The 19,268-nt window shown below is 32.3% G+C and overlaps 1 protein-coding gene across 5 annotated transcripts; it reads left to right on the top strand.

Moving 5' to 3' along the window:
- The first annotated feature begins 1,192 nt into the window (after positions 1–1,192).
- LOC114739016 (uncharacterized) lies at positions 1,193–4,040 on the top strand. 5 transcript variants are annotated; one of them, XM_028927089.1, is made up of 5 exons: positions 1,193–1,230; positions 1,839–1,886; positions 1,974–2,046; positions 3,090–3,155; positions 3,367–4,040. In XM_028927089.1, the coding sequence occupies exons 2-5, from the start codon at positions 1,840–1,842 to the stop codon at positions 3,856–3,858; spliced, it is 678 nt and encodes a 225-aa protein (XP_028782922.1). In that variant the 5' UTR covers positions 1,193–1,230; position 1,839; the 3' UTR covers positions 3,859–4,040. The 5 variants fall into 5 exon arrangements, with proteins under 5 accessions (XP_028782922.1, XP_028782941.1, XP_028782933.1 ...); XM_028927108.1 differs by lacking the exon at positions 1,193–1,230 and having other exon boundaries at positions 1,274–1,886; positions 3,367–3,514; positions 3,602–4,040; XM_028927100.1 differs by lacking the exon at positions 1,193–1,230 and adding an exon at positions 1,280–1,390.
- The last annotated feature ends 15,228 nt before the right edge of the window (positions 4,041–19,268 follow it).

Genomic DNA, 19,268 nt, shown 5'->3' with positions numbered 1-19,268 from the left:
ATCTATAGGGGTCATTTAAAAAAAATTGATAAATATAAAAAATGAGTTTTATATTTATGACAAAAACCAACTCAACAATTGAGTCCTATATTAAGGATAGGAGGAGTATATATATACATACATACAAAGTACTAATATCCCCAAGTATCTTACTCACCACCTTTTATTCAGTATTATCTTTTTTCCTAGTTATAAAAACTCGTTTGTACTTATCTTTTTTCCTAGTTATAAAAACTCGTTTGTACTTATAACTAGGATTAGAGATAATATTTAAACATTTTATTATACAAATTAGAATTTTTTTCCCGTCCAATATATTCTCACTTATGCAATCAAACTAAATTTGTCCTGTTTTGAAGACATGTTTTAGACATTAGATGAACATCAGGTACTCCCTGCAATGCTTATTATAAACACTTAACGGTAATTTTATACTGTTGACCACTTAATATGAGATAAGTGATACTTGATTAATTTGAATAAATTAAAAAAATTGTTAAGTTAGTTATTTATAATAAATATGTTGTGTATTAATTAGAATTATTTTTTGATGAAACATTTAACATGTGCAATTACTATAAAAATTATCTAGGAAAAAATGAATAAATGTGATAGATAAAATGAATTGAGTTCTTATATGTAAGATCAAATTAAATGTCAAAATAACTCTTATATTAAAGATCGTAGGCAGTATAAGAGATAATTAAAGATTTAATTTGGTTCTAACTACTAGTATAATACTTCAATTTACTTTGTCCTTTATATATATTTTTTTAAAGTAATCTATATGATAATTGTATATGTTAGAAGTTCTATCAAATAATAATTCTAATATGCTTGATTAATGAGGAAATTTTACAGAAAACAATATCTATTTATCACATTTAACCAATTTAACTAATTTTTTAATATTCACAAATTATTTATCTAGTTTTTATATTAAAAAACAGACTTATATAAATTAATAATAATTAATTAAAATTTGTTATTTTCTGTAAAATATAAAGATTATCCACAATAAAAGCCATTAATCAGATAAACTTAATTAATTAGTCAATTTTTTTAATAGATGAAAAAAAGTTAATATTATTATTATTATTATTATTATTATTATTATATGTTGAAATACTTTCTCCCGCACATCTGCGTCGTTCCGGCCAAGGAACTTTGCTGTACAATCGGTTCGTGATCGCCGAAGGGCTATAGGTTTTAAAGGCGACGAAGCAGCAAGTAAGCGTCCTTCTTTGTATCTTTACAGCTTCTGTTATAATGAAATTTCTTCTCCAGTGTAACGACTTTTTTTTCCATTAGGGGAAAAAAAAGGTTGATTTGAGCTTGTTCGCTGAAGTGGTTCTGCAAAATTGTGATTCTGAATAGAACGTATTATCTGGTTTGCGATTTGTTTGTGTGTCATGTTGAATTCTTAAGATTAGGAGACCGAAGTATTCCGAATTGAAATTCTGGAAAGGTGTATCCCGTAAGCTTGTTTCAATTGGAAAGCTCTTTGCCTAGTAGCTCTACTTACTATTTATGAAACTGATATTATTGAGCTAATATCTTTTTTTTCCAATTTGTTGAATACTGATGTTGGATTAATGTAAACTTTTCTCGAACTCTCGTTTCAATTGTTTGTCCCACCATTTCAACGGGCTCAATATAAAAAATCAAATATTTAGTATACAAAATATACTTTTGGTTCAAAATAGATGGTAGTTTACTGTTCTTTCTGCTTAATAATTTGTGATTTCTACTTGAAGAAGACTACCTGCAAAGTGCGTTCCTTTTTTTATTCTAGCCTGGAGTAACCTGTTGCTGGCTTTGTTTGTTCCTTGTCCTAGGATGGAGCCTAATCAGCTTGACCCAAATCATTCCGGAGAGTTACTGAAGTAATCCTTGAAATTATGCTTTTAACATTAAATTTATTCCCCCTACCCCCTTCCTAAATCTAATGGTTTTGATCATGTCATTAACAGGCATTTGGATAAGCAGCACGAGTTCCTTATGGACTCCTATAGGTTAATGTTTAACCAGCTGCAAAATCTTCAGGTTTTTTCTATCTTTCTTTAATTTCTCCTGTTGATTAGGGCTTCTAGTTTTACACCATTTTCATCTACCTGCCGTACTCATTGCTTTTCTATCAAAGGAGAAGAGAAAAGCTTTCTTTATTTTGTTGTTGAAGCATGATCTCTATCTAATTCAGGTTAGACTTGTGAAAGCTGTGGTACTTTCCATTTCCCAGTTAAATAGATTTTGTATTTATCAACTTGAGGGCTTTGTGAATTAGGTTAGACGAGGAATGTGGCTTTGCCATAGGTTTTTTATCTCCCTGTAAGGATGATGAAGGCTCGAAGATGTAATTGCAACTTGTAAGAAACAAAATAAGATGAACTACTTTATTTTTACACTGTCAACTGTGATACTGTTTTCTGACAGTAAATTTGTTACTTTAGACAAGGCTATCTACATAGCTCTAAATGTGCTCACTTCAGTTTTACTAGTTACTACAAATAGTTCATAGCTCTAGTGATGATTTTATTTGTTTATTTCCTTAATGAAAAGATTGAGATAATTTTATTTACTATTCACCAGTTTCTTGTCTGATTTATCATCTCCATGCTGCACTTCTACGTGAATTTCGGCTGTTTGTTGGGAAGCATGCTTGTGCTCACGTTTTTTTCCAATTGGCCAGAGCTACTAACATTCATATTGACTAGAGAGAATGAAATAAACTTAAATGAATGATAACTTCTATTTTTACATTGGGAATTGAGTAACCCTGTTGCTGGTAGGGTCATATTCTGGGTTGTCAAGGTTTAGTCTTTATCTGATTGTTATTTCCTTAAACCTTTGTTGGTTTCATCGGTCACGTCTTGTTTTTTTATCGCATGTTTAATGCCAATTTAAAAATATAAAACGTCTAGAGTATTATACTGGTTGTAAGTGAATGGTTTGTTTTGGCACGGAACCCTGTTGGAGATTGGAGATAAATTTAGTATACTAGAATTGTTTTGGCATGGTCTGTTTTAAACTCGCTACATAAACTCAATCGTAAACTATCATCCTTGACTGCTAGACGTCTTCTTATATAGGTGGAAGAAGAAATGCTTATGCGCAAGCTTTATGAAGTCATGTCTGGTCATGGTCTCGCTAAGAAGGTTGGTTTACTTTTTCCCCATCTTTTATGACCAATTTCAAGATGACTGATATTCGAAATTGTAGAACATATTGATTTGTGGTTAACATTTGGGATGTTATTTCTATAATGGTGCTATTATTGAGTATGCTTATTAATATTGATGTTTTACATGGTACTTTTGAGTGTTTTCCTCGTACATATATTTTGCTTAACAGTCTGTTATGAACTAGGCTGACAGCATGGAAATAGCTAATGGAGATGAGACAATGGATAACCATGTGGAAAATGAACAAAAAAGAACAAGCTACATAGCCAATGGAGATGACCCAATGGACAAGCACGCGGAAAATAACCAAAACAGAACAATCAAAATACGTGATGGAGATGAAATAGCTCCTGGAGGTGACACAATGGACAATCATGCGGAAAATGAGCAAAACATAACTATCAAAATAGCTGGTAGAGATGAAATAGGCCATGGTGATGACACAATGGACAAGCATGTGGAAAATGAGCAATACAGAACGAGCGAAATAGCCAATGGAGATGACACGGAGGACAAGCACATGAAAAATGACCAAAATAGAGCGATCAAAATGGCCCATGGAGATGACACAATGGACAAGCATGGGGAAAATGAGGAAAATGGAACACGGCGAAGCACACGTGAGCGAAAGAAGACATGGAAACTGAGGGTAGATGATGAATATTACATACAGTAGCACGAGGAGAGGTAGATAGTGTTGAAAAGAATAGTAAACATCTCACTTTGTGAATCCTTCTTCCTCTTTTCTTTAACCCATTCTCTGTTTTCTTTTCTGTCATTTTCTTACTCTATTCTTTTTGTTTAACTAATTTCATTGGCTAATCTGAAATTTCTCAATACAGTATTCCAATTTGGAATCAAACGAGGATATCCTCTTCGATTGAATGCCCCTTATATACTTAGGCCAAGTTTTAGCCTTTTAGGTAACAAAACGGGGTCCATAGCTCGTTCCAGTGATGCAGAATCAGGATAGTTACTTAATTTGCATTAAAAGGAGGAAAAAGTTAGTCAGTTTAGGCCTCTTTATTTATTTTCTATTTAATTAATCAATTTATTTATGGGCTTGATCAAAGGATAGAGTTGGGAGTCAAGAACATCGAAAACTTCTAATAAAATTAGCTTTGTTAGGCATAATTGGGATTGGGATCACACGCTTAATTGTTAGAAAATATAAATTTGTTCAATCAAATAAAAAATGCTACATTTTGTGAGGTTTTTATACAATTTATAAAGAGCTGTTCTATTTACAATTTACAAATAGGATATCTTTCTTATTTTATATTCCTTTGATCTTTTGTACACTTTTCGATAAAATCTAAATATTGCAAAATAGGATAGGTCGGTAAAAAAAAAAAATTAATTTACAACATTATGTTACCACAAAACTTTTAACTTATCATCTTTCCCGTGCGTTGCATAGGATCTAGCTTTCTTTAACATAAACATAAGCTATATTTTTCAGAAAGAAAGGTTAGGATAAAAAGCATTATCAAGAAAATTAGATAACAGCCTGATAACTACAGATAGTCTCTTCCGTGATAGAGAATATACACACACAAGTAACATCCGTAGATGTAGAGCATACAGGAAAAAGAAGAAAGAAAGATAATGATTTCTCCTATCTAGATTTGAGTGCGTTTCTTGTAGGAAAAAAAGACTGCTCTTTATTTGGTAATAAAGATTAAAATTTCATGGGACATTAATGTTGGATATTTGCTTCTGCTGTACATGTAAGTATCCAAAAGTGAAAACGTAACTGCACATCTATGGAGTATTATAACGATACAGAAAACCTGAAAGGCAATTCATAGTAATGTCAACTACATGTATAGAAGTCCATTTGCTGCCCTATGCATAACATACTACACCTTGTATCGTCACCATATGAAAGACTAATCCCTTGCTTTATCGGTGACTAATGAGCACGTTGAAGTAACACTGGTGCAACATTTCTCCCATCCTCCATATTTGGAGCTAAAAGTTCCACCACCAAGCTTCTGTGCATAATCACAGATTGCTTCTCTGGCACATGTTTCCCATGACAACGCTACGTTTTTAATCGAGAAGGGATGTGTCAGACTCTGAAGAGAACGCTGGAGCTTCAGTTTCGCTTTTGTCAACAGATCATCCGGCTTGTCTCTGTCCAAACGAAAATAATAACAGGTGAAGAGGAAGCTCAAGATACAACAGAGTCCAAAAGAAAGACTTGAGAGAACACAACCATGATAAGAAATAATCCTTCATCAACTTGGCATACGCTATATCTGAGAGGGGGAATGGATCTGGGTATATTTCTTTCTATCGTATTTCCATGTGAATCTCTTATTTATTATTTATTAATTCACACACCATTACATATCTTTTCCCATCTTCTAAATTTACTCTTTATTAAGGAAATAAAATGCACAAAAAAATGCACCAAATGACCAAATCCATTTCAGTCGCCTTGTGCAAATAAGTTATTCAGGTTCATTGACTAATCACCAGCAAGCTGCCAAGGTGAAATTTATGTAAAGGAGACATATCACCTGCATAAAAATTGGAAAATAAGTTATAAATGATAGTAACAGAGCCTGAATCTCAAACCTGGATTCTGATGGCATTTCATCTAAAAGAATTGGAGAGGATATTGGATAACTTGTAGGAATAAGCAACCGAAGTGGTTTGATTATTGACTGCATGACCAAGATCTGAAGTCAAATGGGAATGATAGGAACACCAAAAAAAAAAAAAAGGTAATTCATACTAGAAGATAAATACTTACCATTTCATTGGAAACAAGGTGGGAAATAGGGTCCAAACTCAGAGTTACCCCTGTGAAATACAATTCCACAATTAATCCATCGCCTTGTTCAGCAGCAGCTCCTGCAACGACACCTGGAATTATGTCTGCTTCATTTAAAACTACCTTAGTGTCCAACAATAATTTCTTCACCTCCTTTATTTCTTCTAGAAGAGCATGTTTTTCCTGCAGGCATGGCATATCCTTAATCAAGCAGAATAAACTAAAAAATTCTTGTAGGAATAAGCAAGAACACTCTTAACATCAGCAAGAGGGGCAATGTTAAATTGATATTTTTTCGAAGTTACTGAAAAGCATAACCTGAGGAACGATAAATCTAGGAGGAATATTTTTATTGAGTAAGATTTGATAAATTGATAGTGAAATGATGAAATTTTACATTGTTCAGATTATATACTATAAGCTCCAATCGATTGATTGAGTGTAAATTCATTTGTGACTTACACAATGTCACCAACATCATAGATTTTAGGCTTGACTTTTAGGCAAAGCATTTAGTAATTAAGGACGCAAAAACTTGCAAATTTGATGACAATATTAGGGATGATTATCAAGTTTTTTTATAATTCTTATAAAGGGATTAGATCTTATGGGAATCTTAATAAATACAGAATAGAACAGATGGGTGTTTGGCATATTCTTTGGTAGCTTGCTTCATGATAAATGACCAGAGATTAGATGCATTACCTCATTCGTAGGCCACTTGACTTGAGGTCTGACTGAGTTTAAGTCACGTTCATCAGCATCAGTCAATGGATTTAATGATTCAGACGTACTTGCATATAATGAAGCATATAATGGCATTGCATTATGGCTGCGTCTAGTCTTCCTGCCTCTTCTTAGAAAATCATATTTTGAGTATCCTGATTGTGAATCTGCACTAAGATCTACTACCGAATTCGAGCAAATCACATTCTTTGGTCTCTTGAATGGTTCCGATGATATATCAGACAAACGGACTATATCTCTAATTTCACTGACAGATTCACTTAATGATTTGTGTGACATAGATGACACCTGAAAATTTATCATAATTATATCACCTCGTATCATCTACAAGAAATTTCTATGCATAAATTGAATAGGGAAAAAGAGCGAGCACATTGTATGCTTTAGAACTAACCACTTTGACCAAGCGCTGAATTGCAGGACTTGGTTGATCAGAAGTGACTGCAGATAATGGATTTTCATGCTTATGGGAAATGCCATATTCCTTGGCCACTTGCTGCATCATTTTCTCTGGGTTGTCTTGTTCTGACTTCGCTGATTTCACCTGTGGATTCATCTTGTTTTGATTAGGAATTTGCTCTGACGAATGAGAAATCTGTAGGGCCATTGATGGTAATGTTAGTTGCTCTCCAGATAATTTGTCTTGCGAGACTCTAGATTGTGATGGAACAGCCTGTTGTATCGAGCTTTTGTCAGTAGAATGTGGTCCCTTGTGATCTGAAGAAATAAATCTGCGTAGAATGGCATTGATTTGCCTTTCCTTTTGATCCAGTTTTGACTTGAAATCAGGACTAATCTGGCTTTTGGACACATTTAAGCACGTAAAAATTTCCTCTAGTACTTTCTTTACCATTGTGCCTCTTTCTATATCAGCCGGCGTCATATTCTGAAGAGAAGAATAATGCTGGAGAAAATCAACGTGATACGATATATTGAAACTAGTATGAAGGCAGCATTTGAGTAAACTGTCCAGAACAATGGTATAAAAAGATCATCTACCTGAAGTCCGATAAGTAAATCCTGGTACACTTTAGAAAGCATGGGGAGATACACGCTCCTCAATATTCGAACCTGCAACAAGAAACAATGAAAAGCTGTAGTGCATCACTAACCTTGTTCTGAAAACTGACCAACACATTATTCTTAATCAGAAAACTAGAGGCACCAAGGATTGAACATTACTGCCTGCCTCAAGCTGTTGTACCAGCCCCAAAAACCACTTCACTATAAATTCTAATCCCTGAATTAATGCCTTAATAGCTATTTATAATTCTAAGAAAATGAACCTAGCACGCTCCCTATAGATTTTTTAATAATTGATGATCAACTTCCACAACCACATAATAATAATCAAAAGAAAACCATGTTCTATTTATTAAAATGGTTCACCCTAGTGAAGTCTTGCTTATCAGCACAAGTCTGCTAATCATATTCAGACTGTCACAGACACCAAAACCAAAACATGGAAATTAAGAGAAAAAATGTTGGACATTACCTTTTGATAGAGCACCTCCTGCCAATCTACATCTGCAACTCTCTCACTTGATCCTGGACATAAACAGGAGCATATTCAATCAGTTGAGGTTAAACCAAATCAAGGAATTGTTTTTACTTTCTATAAATTCCCTTTACAGGTGAAGCAACTAAAAGCTGCCTGTATAACCTACTCTCCACAAGATTTGTCAAGTGAATGTAGAAATGGCAACTTGAAAACACACTAACCAAACCTAGAAGCTCAACGAACACTATGCATGCATTTCTTCTCCAGTAATCAGGTAAACACATGACCATTTTTAGATTCACAATATATTAACATTTTTTTAAGTAGGAATAAAGTATTTTAATTTCCTTACAAGGGATCTACATGCCATTCTTTCCAAAACATCTAACATGGTTACTAAAAGGGCTAGGACCCGAAGCATGAAATTAACAATGACATATGGATGACAAAAAAAATTATTGGTCCACCAACTACCAATATTGCAATATGCCCTTATTTGTTATAAAAGCTTTCAACGATGACAAGTTTCTAATTGGACTTCTAAAGCTTTTACATGCTTCGCACCTACAATCCGTGTTTCATAGAATAGCAAATATACAATGACCAGGTTAGAATAAGGGTTTTGACCATTAGTAGGTTGGGTTATACTATTGTTAATACCCACATATGAATAAGCAAATAGAGAATGATGAAACTCTGATTTTCTTCAACTTAAGTTCTAAACCTCTTTACCATTGCTGAGAGTTCGTGTGCCAACTGAAACTAATGCAATAAGGAATAAGGAATTAAATCCTAATTATGAAAGAAGAACATATTTATGAATCCCCACTCCCAAAACATACAGAAAGAAAGAAAAGAAAAACAGCATTAAAATATTGCCGTGGTTGATTGACACAGGAGAAAAGATGTAACTATTTCAATACCTGAAGAAGATGCAGCTTCACTTAGATTAAAAGAGGTGGCCAAAGGTTTGGGTCCATGAATCTGAAACCTTGCCTCCATTGACATTATCTTGCTTCTTATCTTCATATTGTAATCAGCCTTAAATTAAAGCCATAACAAAAATATTATTTAGTGAGTGCAGATAAATCTTATGGAAGTTTGTTCAAATTTGTCATGACAAAACCTAATAACTCACAAACGCTTTGATTGAAGATACCTCATCTTTGGCAGAGGCATTTGCCTTTTCTTCTAATTTTTTTGCCCAAACCATAACATGAGGTATAGGATATGTCAACGTCTGACGACTATTCACAACTATAGCTCTTGCACTGTAAAATAATATATTACATGTATACCGAGTTAAAGAGCTTAATGAAAGTTAACAGGTTCTATAACAAAGAAAATTTTGTAAGATAAAATGAAGAAAATCATTATAACAACAAGAAGAAGAAACCTTATCCACTAGGTAGGGTCAACTACATGGATCGCATGACAAGAAACGAAAAAAAATAAATAAATTGAATGATATTAAAGAAAACCACAGATTAATTAAAATAATATGAGCAATTCTAAAAATATTTGGGCCAAGGTATGCTTCTTACATTTCCTTCACAATCTCTTGGCGAAACTCCACAGATTTCCATCTACTGGTCTGACTGTTGGCTGCGCCCTCAGCAGCTCTTGAGCTGTGACCGTCCATCCGGTATGCAAGATACTCAATCTGTCCCCAAAAATTCATAAAATATGAGAGAATTGCAAAAATAATCCTAATGCAGTGCCATTGTATTTTTTTCCAGGGAGCTTATTTGCAAAGTAACTATGAGATTGCCCCATCTAACGAAAATCAGGACTAAACAACTCATCAAATTTAACACCATAAATTGACATTGGAAATGAAGTTTTCTTTACTGATTGATTTGTTGAAATTCGCAAAACCTTTTTTTTTTATATATATTATAGAGAAAATTACAAATGCTGGCTCCAATCACGCAACAACTTAATAATGAGCACCATGAATTTATTCGAAGTTAGAAAGTAAAGCTTTTCGCAAGCTTTTATCGGTATCATCATTTATCAAACCACAAATTAATTTTTTTTAACACTACAATATTAAAGAATCTTGCAAGGGAGACAAATGACGACATTGGCGCTAAGACTAGCGAGGGGGGTGGGGTGGCTAACTTATAAAAAAGACCATCTGAATTTGATCAAACAAGTAAATAAATAATGCCAAACCTCATTCATAGTCTTCGGTACCCAAAAGAGAAAAGTAAGGCACCTCCCAAACTCAAGATGGTTCCTTCGATTTTCAGTATAGCACAAAATGGCACAACTCGTGGTACATTAACGAGGAAAAGAAGAAAAATTATCAAACTTGTCAACTTCTTGGTCCAACTCAAGAAAAGAACAATGTCCATTGCCCTTTCTCCTCCAATCAACCGGGGAAAAAAAAAACTTGTATTACCGAACCAACAAAAAATAACAGAATTTCTCGACCCATTAATCGTACATTACAAAATAACAAACCTTTCCTATCATTTCGTGCCTGAATTAAGCAGCAAAACAAAAAATGGCTTGCGTGAATCCACATTTAACGTAGATAATCAAGAAGCAATTAGCAATGCCTTTCTATATCACACTGTTCGAACATATGAAATGAAAGACCTCAATGTTGAACAGAACAGAACTTAAATTAAATTCAATCAAGAACCTGAGCAAAACCACAAAGCGAGAAGCCAAGAAGTAGAGCATTAGTAATACAGAAAATGATCAGCGCTTGAACCTGCGTTTCGCGCTACTACAAGATACTTGAGGGCCAAGAAACGCAAGGAGAAGAGAAGACGAGAGCTTTTATAGTATCGTCTTGCATTGTGACCCCATCTCGCGCTCCCCAGAGGAGCCACTGTTAGCGTAGTTTAACTATGCAATGTGGGGACCGTGGGCCCGAAATACTTGATGGTCAAAAAAGAGATAAATTTTTAAATTATGTATATAAAAAATTGGAAAATCTTGAAAAATTGTAAATTTTAAAATTTTAAATCAGTCTTATTTATTGTATTGGGTTAAAGTATAATTTTAATAATAAAATTTACACTAAAGGTACTAGGCACAACAATATTTATTTAGATGCAAAAATATACATGAAATTGTTAAAAGGGAGCATCTGGCACTATACTGTTAACGTCTGTTAGTTTACCATCAAAATGGCTCATGAAATTAGTTTTAAAATGCATTTTTAAGAACAAAGTTTACATCAAGGGGCACTAAGCATCATGAAGTTTACTTGGATGTAAAAATATACATAAACTTTCTAAAAAGAAAAAAAAAACAAAATTCTTGAACTCCCATAAACATTTATTAATTGTATTCTTTTGGTTCCTACCAAATACTCTTCCGGTCCTTAATATAAGACCTAATTGTTGAGTTGGTTTTGGTCCTAAATATAAGACTCATTTCTTATATTTATCAATTTTCTCTAAATTACCCCTATGGATACTCCCTCAACCATAATCAAGTAGAAGAGGGAAATGAGGTATTAAGAAATATGATAATGGTGTTTTAGAAAAAATGTATCACATTTCTTATAATTAACTAACTTACCTAAATTTTTTAATTTAATCAAATTAGTTACATGGGTTTTATATTAAAGACCGGAGGAGTACTATATTTTCTCTCCATCAATTTTTACTTCCAAGTTAATCCATCTTTTTCTTATCACTCTCTCTCTCTCTCTCATGTTGTTTTCTTAGCCTCCAAACCTTTTATATGTATTTACACAAAACAACGTCTTTTGCTGTTAGGATATGAGGTTCATTACTTACATCTAAGTACTATCTCTAGTCCTTAATATAGGACGCAATAAACTAATTTGAGGAGATTAAAAAAATTAAATAAATTACTTTAAAGAATTATATTTTTGGTTTTTCTCCAAATTAATTTGCTTGGCTTATAAACTAATATATAATCAAATGATGCATATAAATATTTTAGAGAGATCATGTACTATATGCTATATTTAAGTAATTGTTTTACTTCTTTAATTTTTTTCAAATTTGTCCATTATATTATATTTAGGATACGAGGAAGCAGAAATAAATAGACAGCAAAAATGATATTTAGTGGACCCAAAAAAATAAAATTAATGAACATTTATGCGAGTTGGAGAATTTTGTTATTTTTTTCCTTTTTAGAAAGGTTATATATATTTTTACACCTAAGTAAATTTCATGATGCCTAACACCCCTTGATATAAACTGTTATTAAAAACGTACCTTAAAACGAATTTCGTGGGCCCTTCTAATGATAAACTAATGAAGGTCAACAGTGTGGAGCTAGATGCTCCCTTTTAACAACTTCATATACATTTTTACACTCAAATAAACTTTATGGCGCCCAATTTCCTTTAGATTAAACTTTGTTGTTAAAATTACACATTAACCCTGTTATATTTAAATAACAATTGACTATACTTAAAAAGAAAATAACAACACATTTTTATAGTAATTCATTATTTATCATCTAGCAAGTTTCAAGGTATTTTATTGTCTTTTTTTCCTAAAAAACTTATAAATTATAATTTTTTTCTAAATCCAAAATTGGATGTGTGTATAAGTATAATAAAGGAAGGATCGATCAATATATACTCATAATTTCATCTGATTTTTATTTTACACAGACAGAGCATGAGAGAAATTACTTTTACGTTTCATCTTTTTTTCTCTTGCTTAATATTTTATGAATTAATTTTTTAGAATTATTTAATACTTTTTTACAATGAAATTCAATTAATATTAAATTCTAAATGAGAAAAATATATCTCTTAATATATTTTTTAATTCAAAAGACTCAAAATTGAATCTTTATTTAATAATAAATTTAATAAAAAGATGAAATATTTTTTCTCATATGGTAAAAGTATGCATCTGGATTTTTAATTTTACACGAAATTTTATTTTTATTCTTTAATATGAAAAGGTATATTTCTAGTCTTTTGACCCTAAAATGTTCCGCCTAACAAACTTTAGTAACTTATTTTTTCAATTATGAAAAATACAAACAACGCACATCCTATAATGTAAAAATTAAAGAAAAAAGGTAAAATAGAAGAATTTGAATTCTAAACTTCAAACATATTCCAACTTTTCTTTAGGATGATTTTCATCAAGTCAGGTTGAACCAGCTTATCAGGTTTAATATGTGCAATCCTACAAAACGGCTTACAGTTTTTCTCAAATAATGATAATATACATGTAATAGATATTGCACTAGTCAATCTTTGTGTGATGAAATCCATTTCAATTTTCTATATCACACACGTTTATATTACTATCAAAACCTAAGAATGTTTACTTAAACTCTCATAGGATACCATACTTTTACTCAGCCTATTTTATACTATTTGAATTTTTTTTTTTTACTGCTTGAACTACTGATTGAACTTAATACACTTTTTTGTCAAGAAAATAAGAAACTAACATACTCAGATTATATGCATAAGTTTTTTGACCTGAAAGATTATATGCATAAGTTAACACGTACCAAATATAAAATTTATTGTTGTGAAATAGCAATATAGTATGCTAAAATCCAATAAATACTTAAATTCATTCATTATGGTGAAAGCATTCCTTTACAATGCTATTCTATTGAGAAATATCAATAATAATACGGGAGAAGCACGAAGAAGAAAGATATTAGTTAAATTTTAAAAGAGAAAAAAAGATGTGGTATCATACCTTTGATTGTAATTAAGCCTCAAAAACTTACGACAATGACCGCTTATAGTCTCTCCCAATCTTAAATAACAAAAATTAACGTTGGACAAGGAAATGTATCAAGTGCATAACCCTAAAAAATGGAGGAAGATGTATCACAAAACTACCATAAAAGCTTCAAAGATCATCATGAAACGAAAGTAAACGAGTCCAGTGAAAAAAACAAAAACTACTGAGACAAATGGCCCAGTTAAATATTTCATTATAAAATGTAAAATTATTAATAAGACTTGAGTCTAGTGAAAATAGTTAATTTTTTTAGGAGAGGTGTTTATATTCAGTATTCAATAGTGTCTCAAATATGCTATACAAAAAAATATAAGACATGAAAATTATAATAAATCACATTATTTACAAATTGTGTACAACGTGACTCATTGTTTAGATTTCGTATAATGTAATGACCAAATTAATTTCTTTTACAATGTATATATATTGAGAAAATACAGCATCTATATGCACTATTTGTTTATAACCATTCTTATTAAATCATCACGAAATCACTGTAAGAGTGGGAATGTATATACATTACGCCCATATAAGATAGTTTGGATAGTGGAAAACGGCAATATTAATGCAAATAAAATAAGATGTAGATATTTAAAACTAGGAGAGGCAATATTCATGCACCTTTTTTCTTTTCATTTAAACATTTCCTATTAAACCAGTGAAGTAACGCTTTATAAAAACAATGTATATGAACATTATGAATGTAACAAATAAAATTCTTAAATTATTTGGAGAGAAGATAACACTAATATTGAGATAATTAAGGAAACATCCATTCACATTTTTTTTTTTCCAATTCATACTAAACAAGACATGATACATCATTAAATGAAAATGTATTTACATAAGGACATGAATGAAATCCAACATTCATGCACCATTTTTTAATTTCACTTTATTCCTTTCTATAGAAAATACATAAACAAGATGAATAACATTTTATTAAAAATAATGTGCATGCACATAATAAATGTTAAAATTATTCCTTTTAAAAATCTTAGGGTATAACCCAAATTGTGACAAAAGGCATTGTTCATTTAACTTTTTTTTTTTTAATTATTCCTCCAAAACGATGCATAAAGGAGCCAATATAGCACTTTTGGGAAACATGCTCCATATGCGACCAATGTGAAATTAACAAAAATATCTTGATGAAAGATAATGCACATACTGAAAAACCAATATCCGCATGGCCATTTTTATTTTTATTTTATTGTTATTTTTAAAGTGAATTAGTTATTGATGTCCAAATCACCACCAATAATTAAAATTTCAAAATACTAGTTGTTACTGTTTAAGACTTGTTGTCATTTCATGTAAACATGGTTATTTCTTAGAATTAAGTAGTGATTAATCTCCAAATCACTATCCTTTCAATAATTCCTGAAGTTCTTTTTTTTTTTTTTTACTCAATAATTCCTGAAGTTCCAATCATTGGCTATCAGAGCTTTGGGCAGTGGCCGCGGCATTTTTTTTTTTCTTTTTAATTATGAGGAATATATTTTACATAAAAAATTAATGCCAAAAAACCGCATAAAAACTTCAACTGAATAAAATTATTTCATAGCCCTATTTTAGGATACGCATCTTTCAGAGGTCTTTTTATATCATGCACCCTTTTCTGAAAAGAAATCACATCGCTGGAGAGTATGTAACTTGGATAAATTTGGGCTTGCAAGTGGCATATCATTTATCCTCAAATGCTCCTTGTGTGAGTTGGCTTAAGCAACTTTCAATGTATTTATTTAATTCTTTAAATTTCCACATTAAAAATTATTTAGTGTCATATCATATACATAGTTTAGATTACTTTTCTATTATTATACTGAATATTTATTCCAAGAATGAAATTAGTAATATGGTTAATGAGGAGTTTGTTCCATTGTGTTTTCTAGAAAAGCTTAAAAATATCGACTCTTTGCAAAATAAAATCAAATTACTAATATCACATGGGTGAATAGGCAGCATTTAGAATCCAATTCGATGGGGGGAAAAAAGCATTTAGAATCCAATTCATTAATTTTTATTTTACCCAAAATAATGTTATTTTTTTATGAGTAAGTGAGAGGAAAGACGTGAAAGCAATCTTAACAATACAAAATAAACAAAATATCTTCGATTATTCCTAATGAAAAAGTCCTAACAAATAGGGAAAAACAACAGCCCAACAACTTTTTTTTTTTAGTTTTTTTTTACCGTTATATTAGGTCCTAACTAGTTGGTTTAAAGTTAGGTAATACTACAAGGTATAATAAAACCCGCCAATAACAATTTTCTGCATTCCCACAAGTCAAACCTACAACATCATTCAAGGTGACCATGGAACAAGCCACTCAAAACAAACTAAATTGTTAATGCCAAATTTCTTCAACATACGTAAATTAAAAGGGAAATATAGTTAACCATGACATAGGTTTCATTTTTTGAGACAGTAAACTACCACAGACTTAAAATTCTAGTTTAAAGCTTGAGCGACAGATCAAGACCAGCAGAATTATCATCATCATCATCTTTGGAAGCTTCTCCTGGAGTCTCATCCTTCAGTGACATGATGTGTTCCGTTGCCTCTTGCTTGATCAATTTCTTTGGTTTCTTTTCTTCTGAGTCATCTGACTTCCGCTTAGACGAATGAGAACTTTGTGGGCTCATTAATGGCAGTTCAGATAAAATCTCCTCAGAGACTCCAGATTGTGATAGGACAGCCTGTTCTATGGAGTGCCTGTGAGAAGAAGAAGACGGTTCTTGATGATGTGAAGAAGAAACATTTCTTGGGCGTAGGACAGAAATTATTAGCTTTTCCAGTCTATCCAGTTTCTCCTTGAAATCAGGGCTAATCTGGCCTCCGCTCACATGTAGGCGCACCACAATGTTCTCCAAAAGTCTTATTACCAGATTGCATTTCATTATATGAGCTATCTTCAAATTTTGAGGAGAAGAAGGAAGCTGGAGAGAATCAATGTGACACTAGTTAGTTAATATTGATATTAGTATAAAGACGATATTTGAGTAAATTGTCCGGTAAGATTAAAAAAAAATGAATGAATAAATAAACCTGCTCAAGTAAGATAACTGCTAGGCGGCACCAGTTAGGAAATCTGGAGAAAAACACGCAACTCAGCCTTTGAACCTGCAATAAGGAAGTAAGGAACTATGAAAAGCTGTAATTCGCCATTGCCTTGTTCTGAAAACTGACCAACAGATTATTCACAAATTTAATCACAATTAGAGGCAGCAGGGAATGAACTCTAGCTTTTATCTATTAATATTTTGCTAATGTAGATACTGTCCTAGAAAAAATTTTTTATATATAACACCAATACTAGTAACTTCTTATGATGTTTTAGTCGCGTTGAAACTCAATTATACTAATCAGCAAAAGTTTGCTAATCGCAATCAAACTACCAGAGATACCAAAAATGAATGGAAATGAAGAAAAACAATGTCAGATATTACCTTGTAATAGAGCAACAGCAGCCAATATACAAATGCATCTCCCTCATGTCCTCCTGCGTACATGTAAACAAGGCCATTCAGTCAATGAGGTTAAATCAAATCCAACAGAAGGACGGGGTTATTGTATTCATACTTGCGAATAAATTATGCAAATAATTAAAAAAGGATGCTAAAGAAGCAAGTACAAGCCAAGAAACCGTTTCTAATCTCTATAATTCCATTTAGACATAAAGCAACTAACCAATATCGCAGTAAGCCTTTATTGGTCATATAAGCTTTCAATAATAACAAGTTTCCCATTTAAGTCCTAATGTTGTCACATTTTTCTTTAATATTTAAAAAGGGAAAAGAAAAAGTCCATGTTTCAATTAAACAAAGTAACTCTGTCTATATTGAGTAGCCAGTCCCAAGCTCAGATGAAGGAAAAGGGTTATGTTAAGCCCTAGACAGCCAACGTAAAATTCTATCAAATCTTTTATGACATGGATACATGAAGAAATTGTGCTATTGTTAGGTCGTTGCCTAGAAGTAACACGCTGTATAGCCTATCGTCCAAATGTAATGTTAAATGAGCAAGAGCTACCGCACATTTATGGACAGAGGCGGTTAGAGAAGTTAGTTCGTGAAAGCAAGATTAGGTTTGGCACTTAGAACATTAGGACCCTGTATGGTAAATCGAGGGAGGTGGTGGAGGTAATGGACAAATTAAATAGCAGAGTAATATTTTGTGCCTCTAGGAAACTAAATACGTTGAAGAGAAAGCTTTCGAATTTACTAATGTATTCAAACTTCAGTACACGGGAAAGGTAGGTACAAGGAATGGAGCAGGTGTTACCATTGATAATGAGTGGAAAAAGATTGTGGTGAAAGTCAAAAAGATCAAAGACAGAATTATTTCTCTAAGAATGGTTGTAGGAAGGGATACTATCAATGTGGTTAGTGCTTACGCAACTCAAGTAAGGGCAGAAGAACTTCTTAAGGAGAAATTTTGGATGGATATGGAGGGATTGATTCAAAGCATATCACTTATGGAAAAGATTTTTATTGGTGGTGATTTTAATGGACATGTTGGTAAAAAAGCATGAAAATATGCAGAGGTTCACAGTGGTTTGGGTTTTGGAGAGCTTAATAATGAAGGGAAAACTATTATTGATTTCTCCCTTGCATACAACCTCAAAATTGTTGACACTTGCTTTAAGAAGTAGGAGGAGCATTTAATCACATGCAAGAGTAGAACCTTTAGGTTGCAAATCGACTTTATTTTGGTAAGGAATCCTGATAGGAAATTATGCACAAATTGTAAAGTGATTCATGGGGATGACGTGACAACACAACATCAGGTCTTGGTCCTTGATGTGCGTATTAACTGTATAAAGCAAAAATGCCAACAAGTGTCAACCCCAAGGGTCAAATAGTGGCAGTTAAAGATAGAGAAGCAAGAGACTTAAAAAAAAAAAAAACTCTTTTAGAGCAAGGGGTTTGAGAGATACAAGGAAATATTAATCTTATGTGGATGGAAATGGCTAAGAAGGTTCAAAAGGCTGCAAAAAAAATTTTGGGACAATCGAAAGGTTGCGGCTGGAGAGATAAGGAGACATGGTGGTGGAATGAGATTGTGCAAAAGAAAAGCAGCATAAGCAAGATTGTTTTAAAGCAATACACTTGTGTAATAATGCTAAAAATTGGAAAAGGCATCGTTGGGCTAAAAAGGAGAGTAGGAGAGCAGTGGGTAAAGCTCGTTCTAAAGCTTTTGAGGAGTTCTACGAGAATTTAGGGACTAAGGCTGAGGAACATATGATTTACAAGATCACAAGGAATAAGGAAAGAAAAACAAGAGATTTGGACCAAGTAAGATATACAAAGGACGAAGAAGG

The sequence above is a fragment of the Neltuma alba genome, unplaced genomic scaffold, assembly GCF_004799145.2.
Source record: "Neltuma alba isolate B1F8T4 unplaced genomic scaffold, ASM479914v2 tig00002811_pilon, whole genome shotgun sequence".
Classification (NCBI taxonomy): domain Eukaryota; kingdom Viridiplantae; phylum Streptophyta; class Magnoliopsida; order Fabales; family Fabaceae; genus Neltuma; species Neltuma alba.
This window is presented reverse-complemented; position numbering and strand designations above follow the sequence as displayed.

What these genes read in the sequence shown, in the direction of transcription:
- LOC114739016 (XM_028927089.1), top strand. Translation starts at nt 1,840, where the DNA reads ATGGAGCCTAATCAGCTTGACCCAAATCATTCCGGAGAGTTACTGAA. An exon ending in CATTCCGGAGAGTTACTGAA is followed by an intron (nt 1,887 to 1,973) that starts GTAATCCTTGAA and finishes TGTCATTAACAG; the next exon opens with GCATTTGGATAAGCAGCACG. An exon ending in GTCATGGTCTCGCTAAGAAG is followed by an intron (nt 3,156 to 3,366) that starts GTTGGTTTACTT and finishes GTTATGAACTAG; the next exon opens with GCTGACAGCATGGAAATAGC.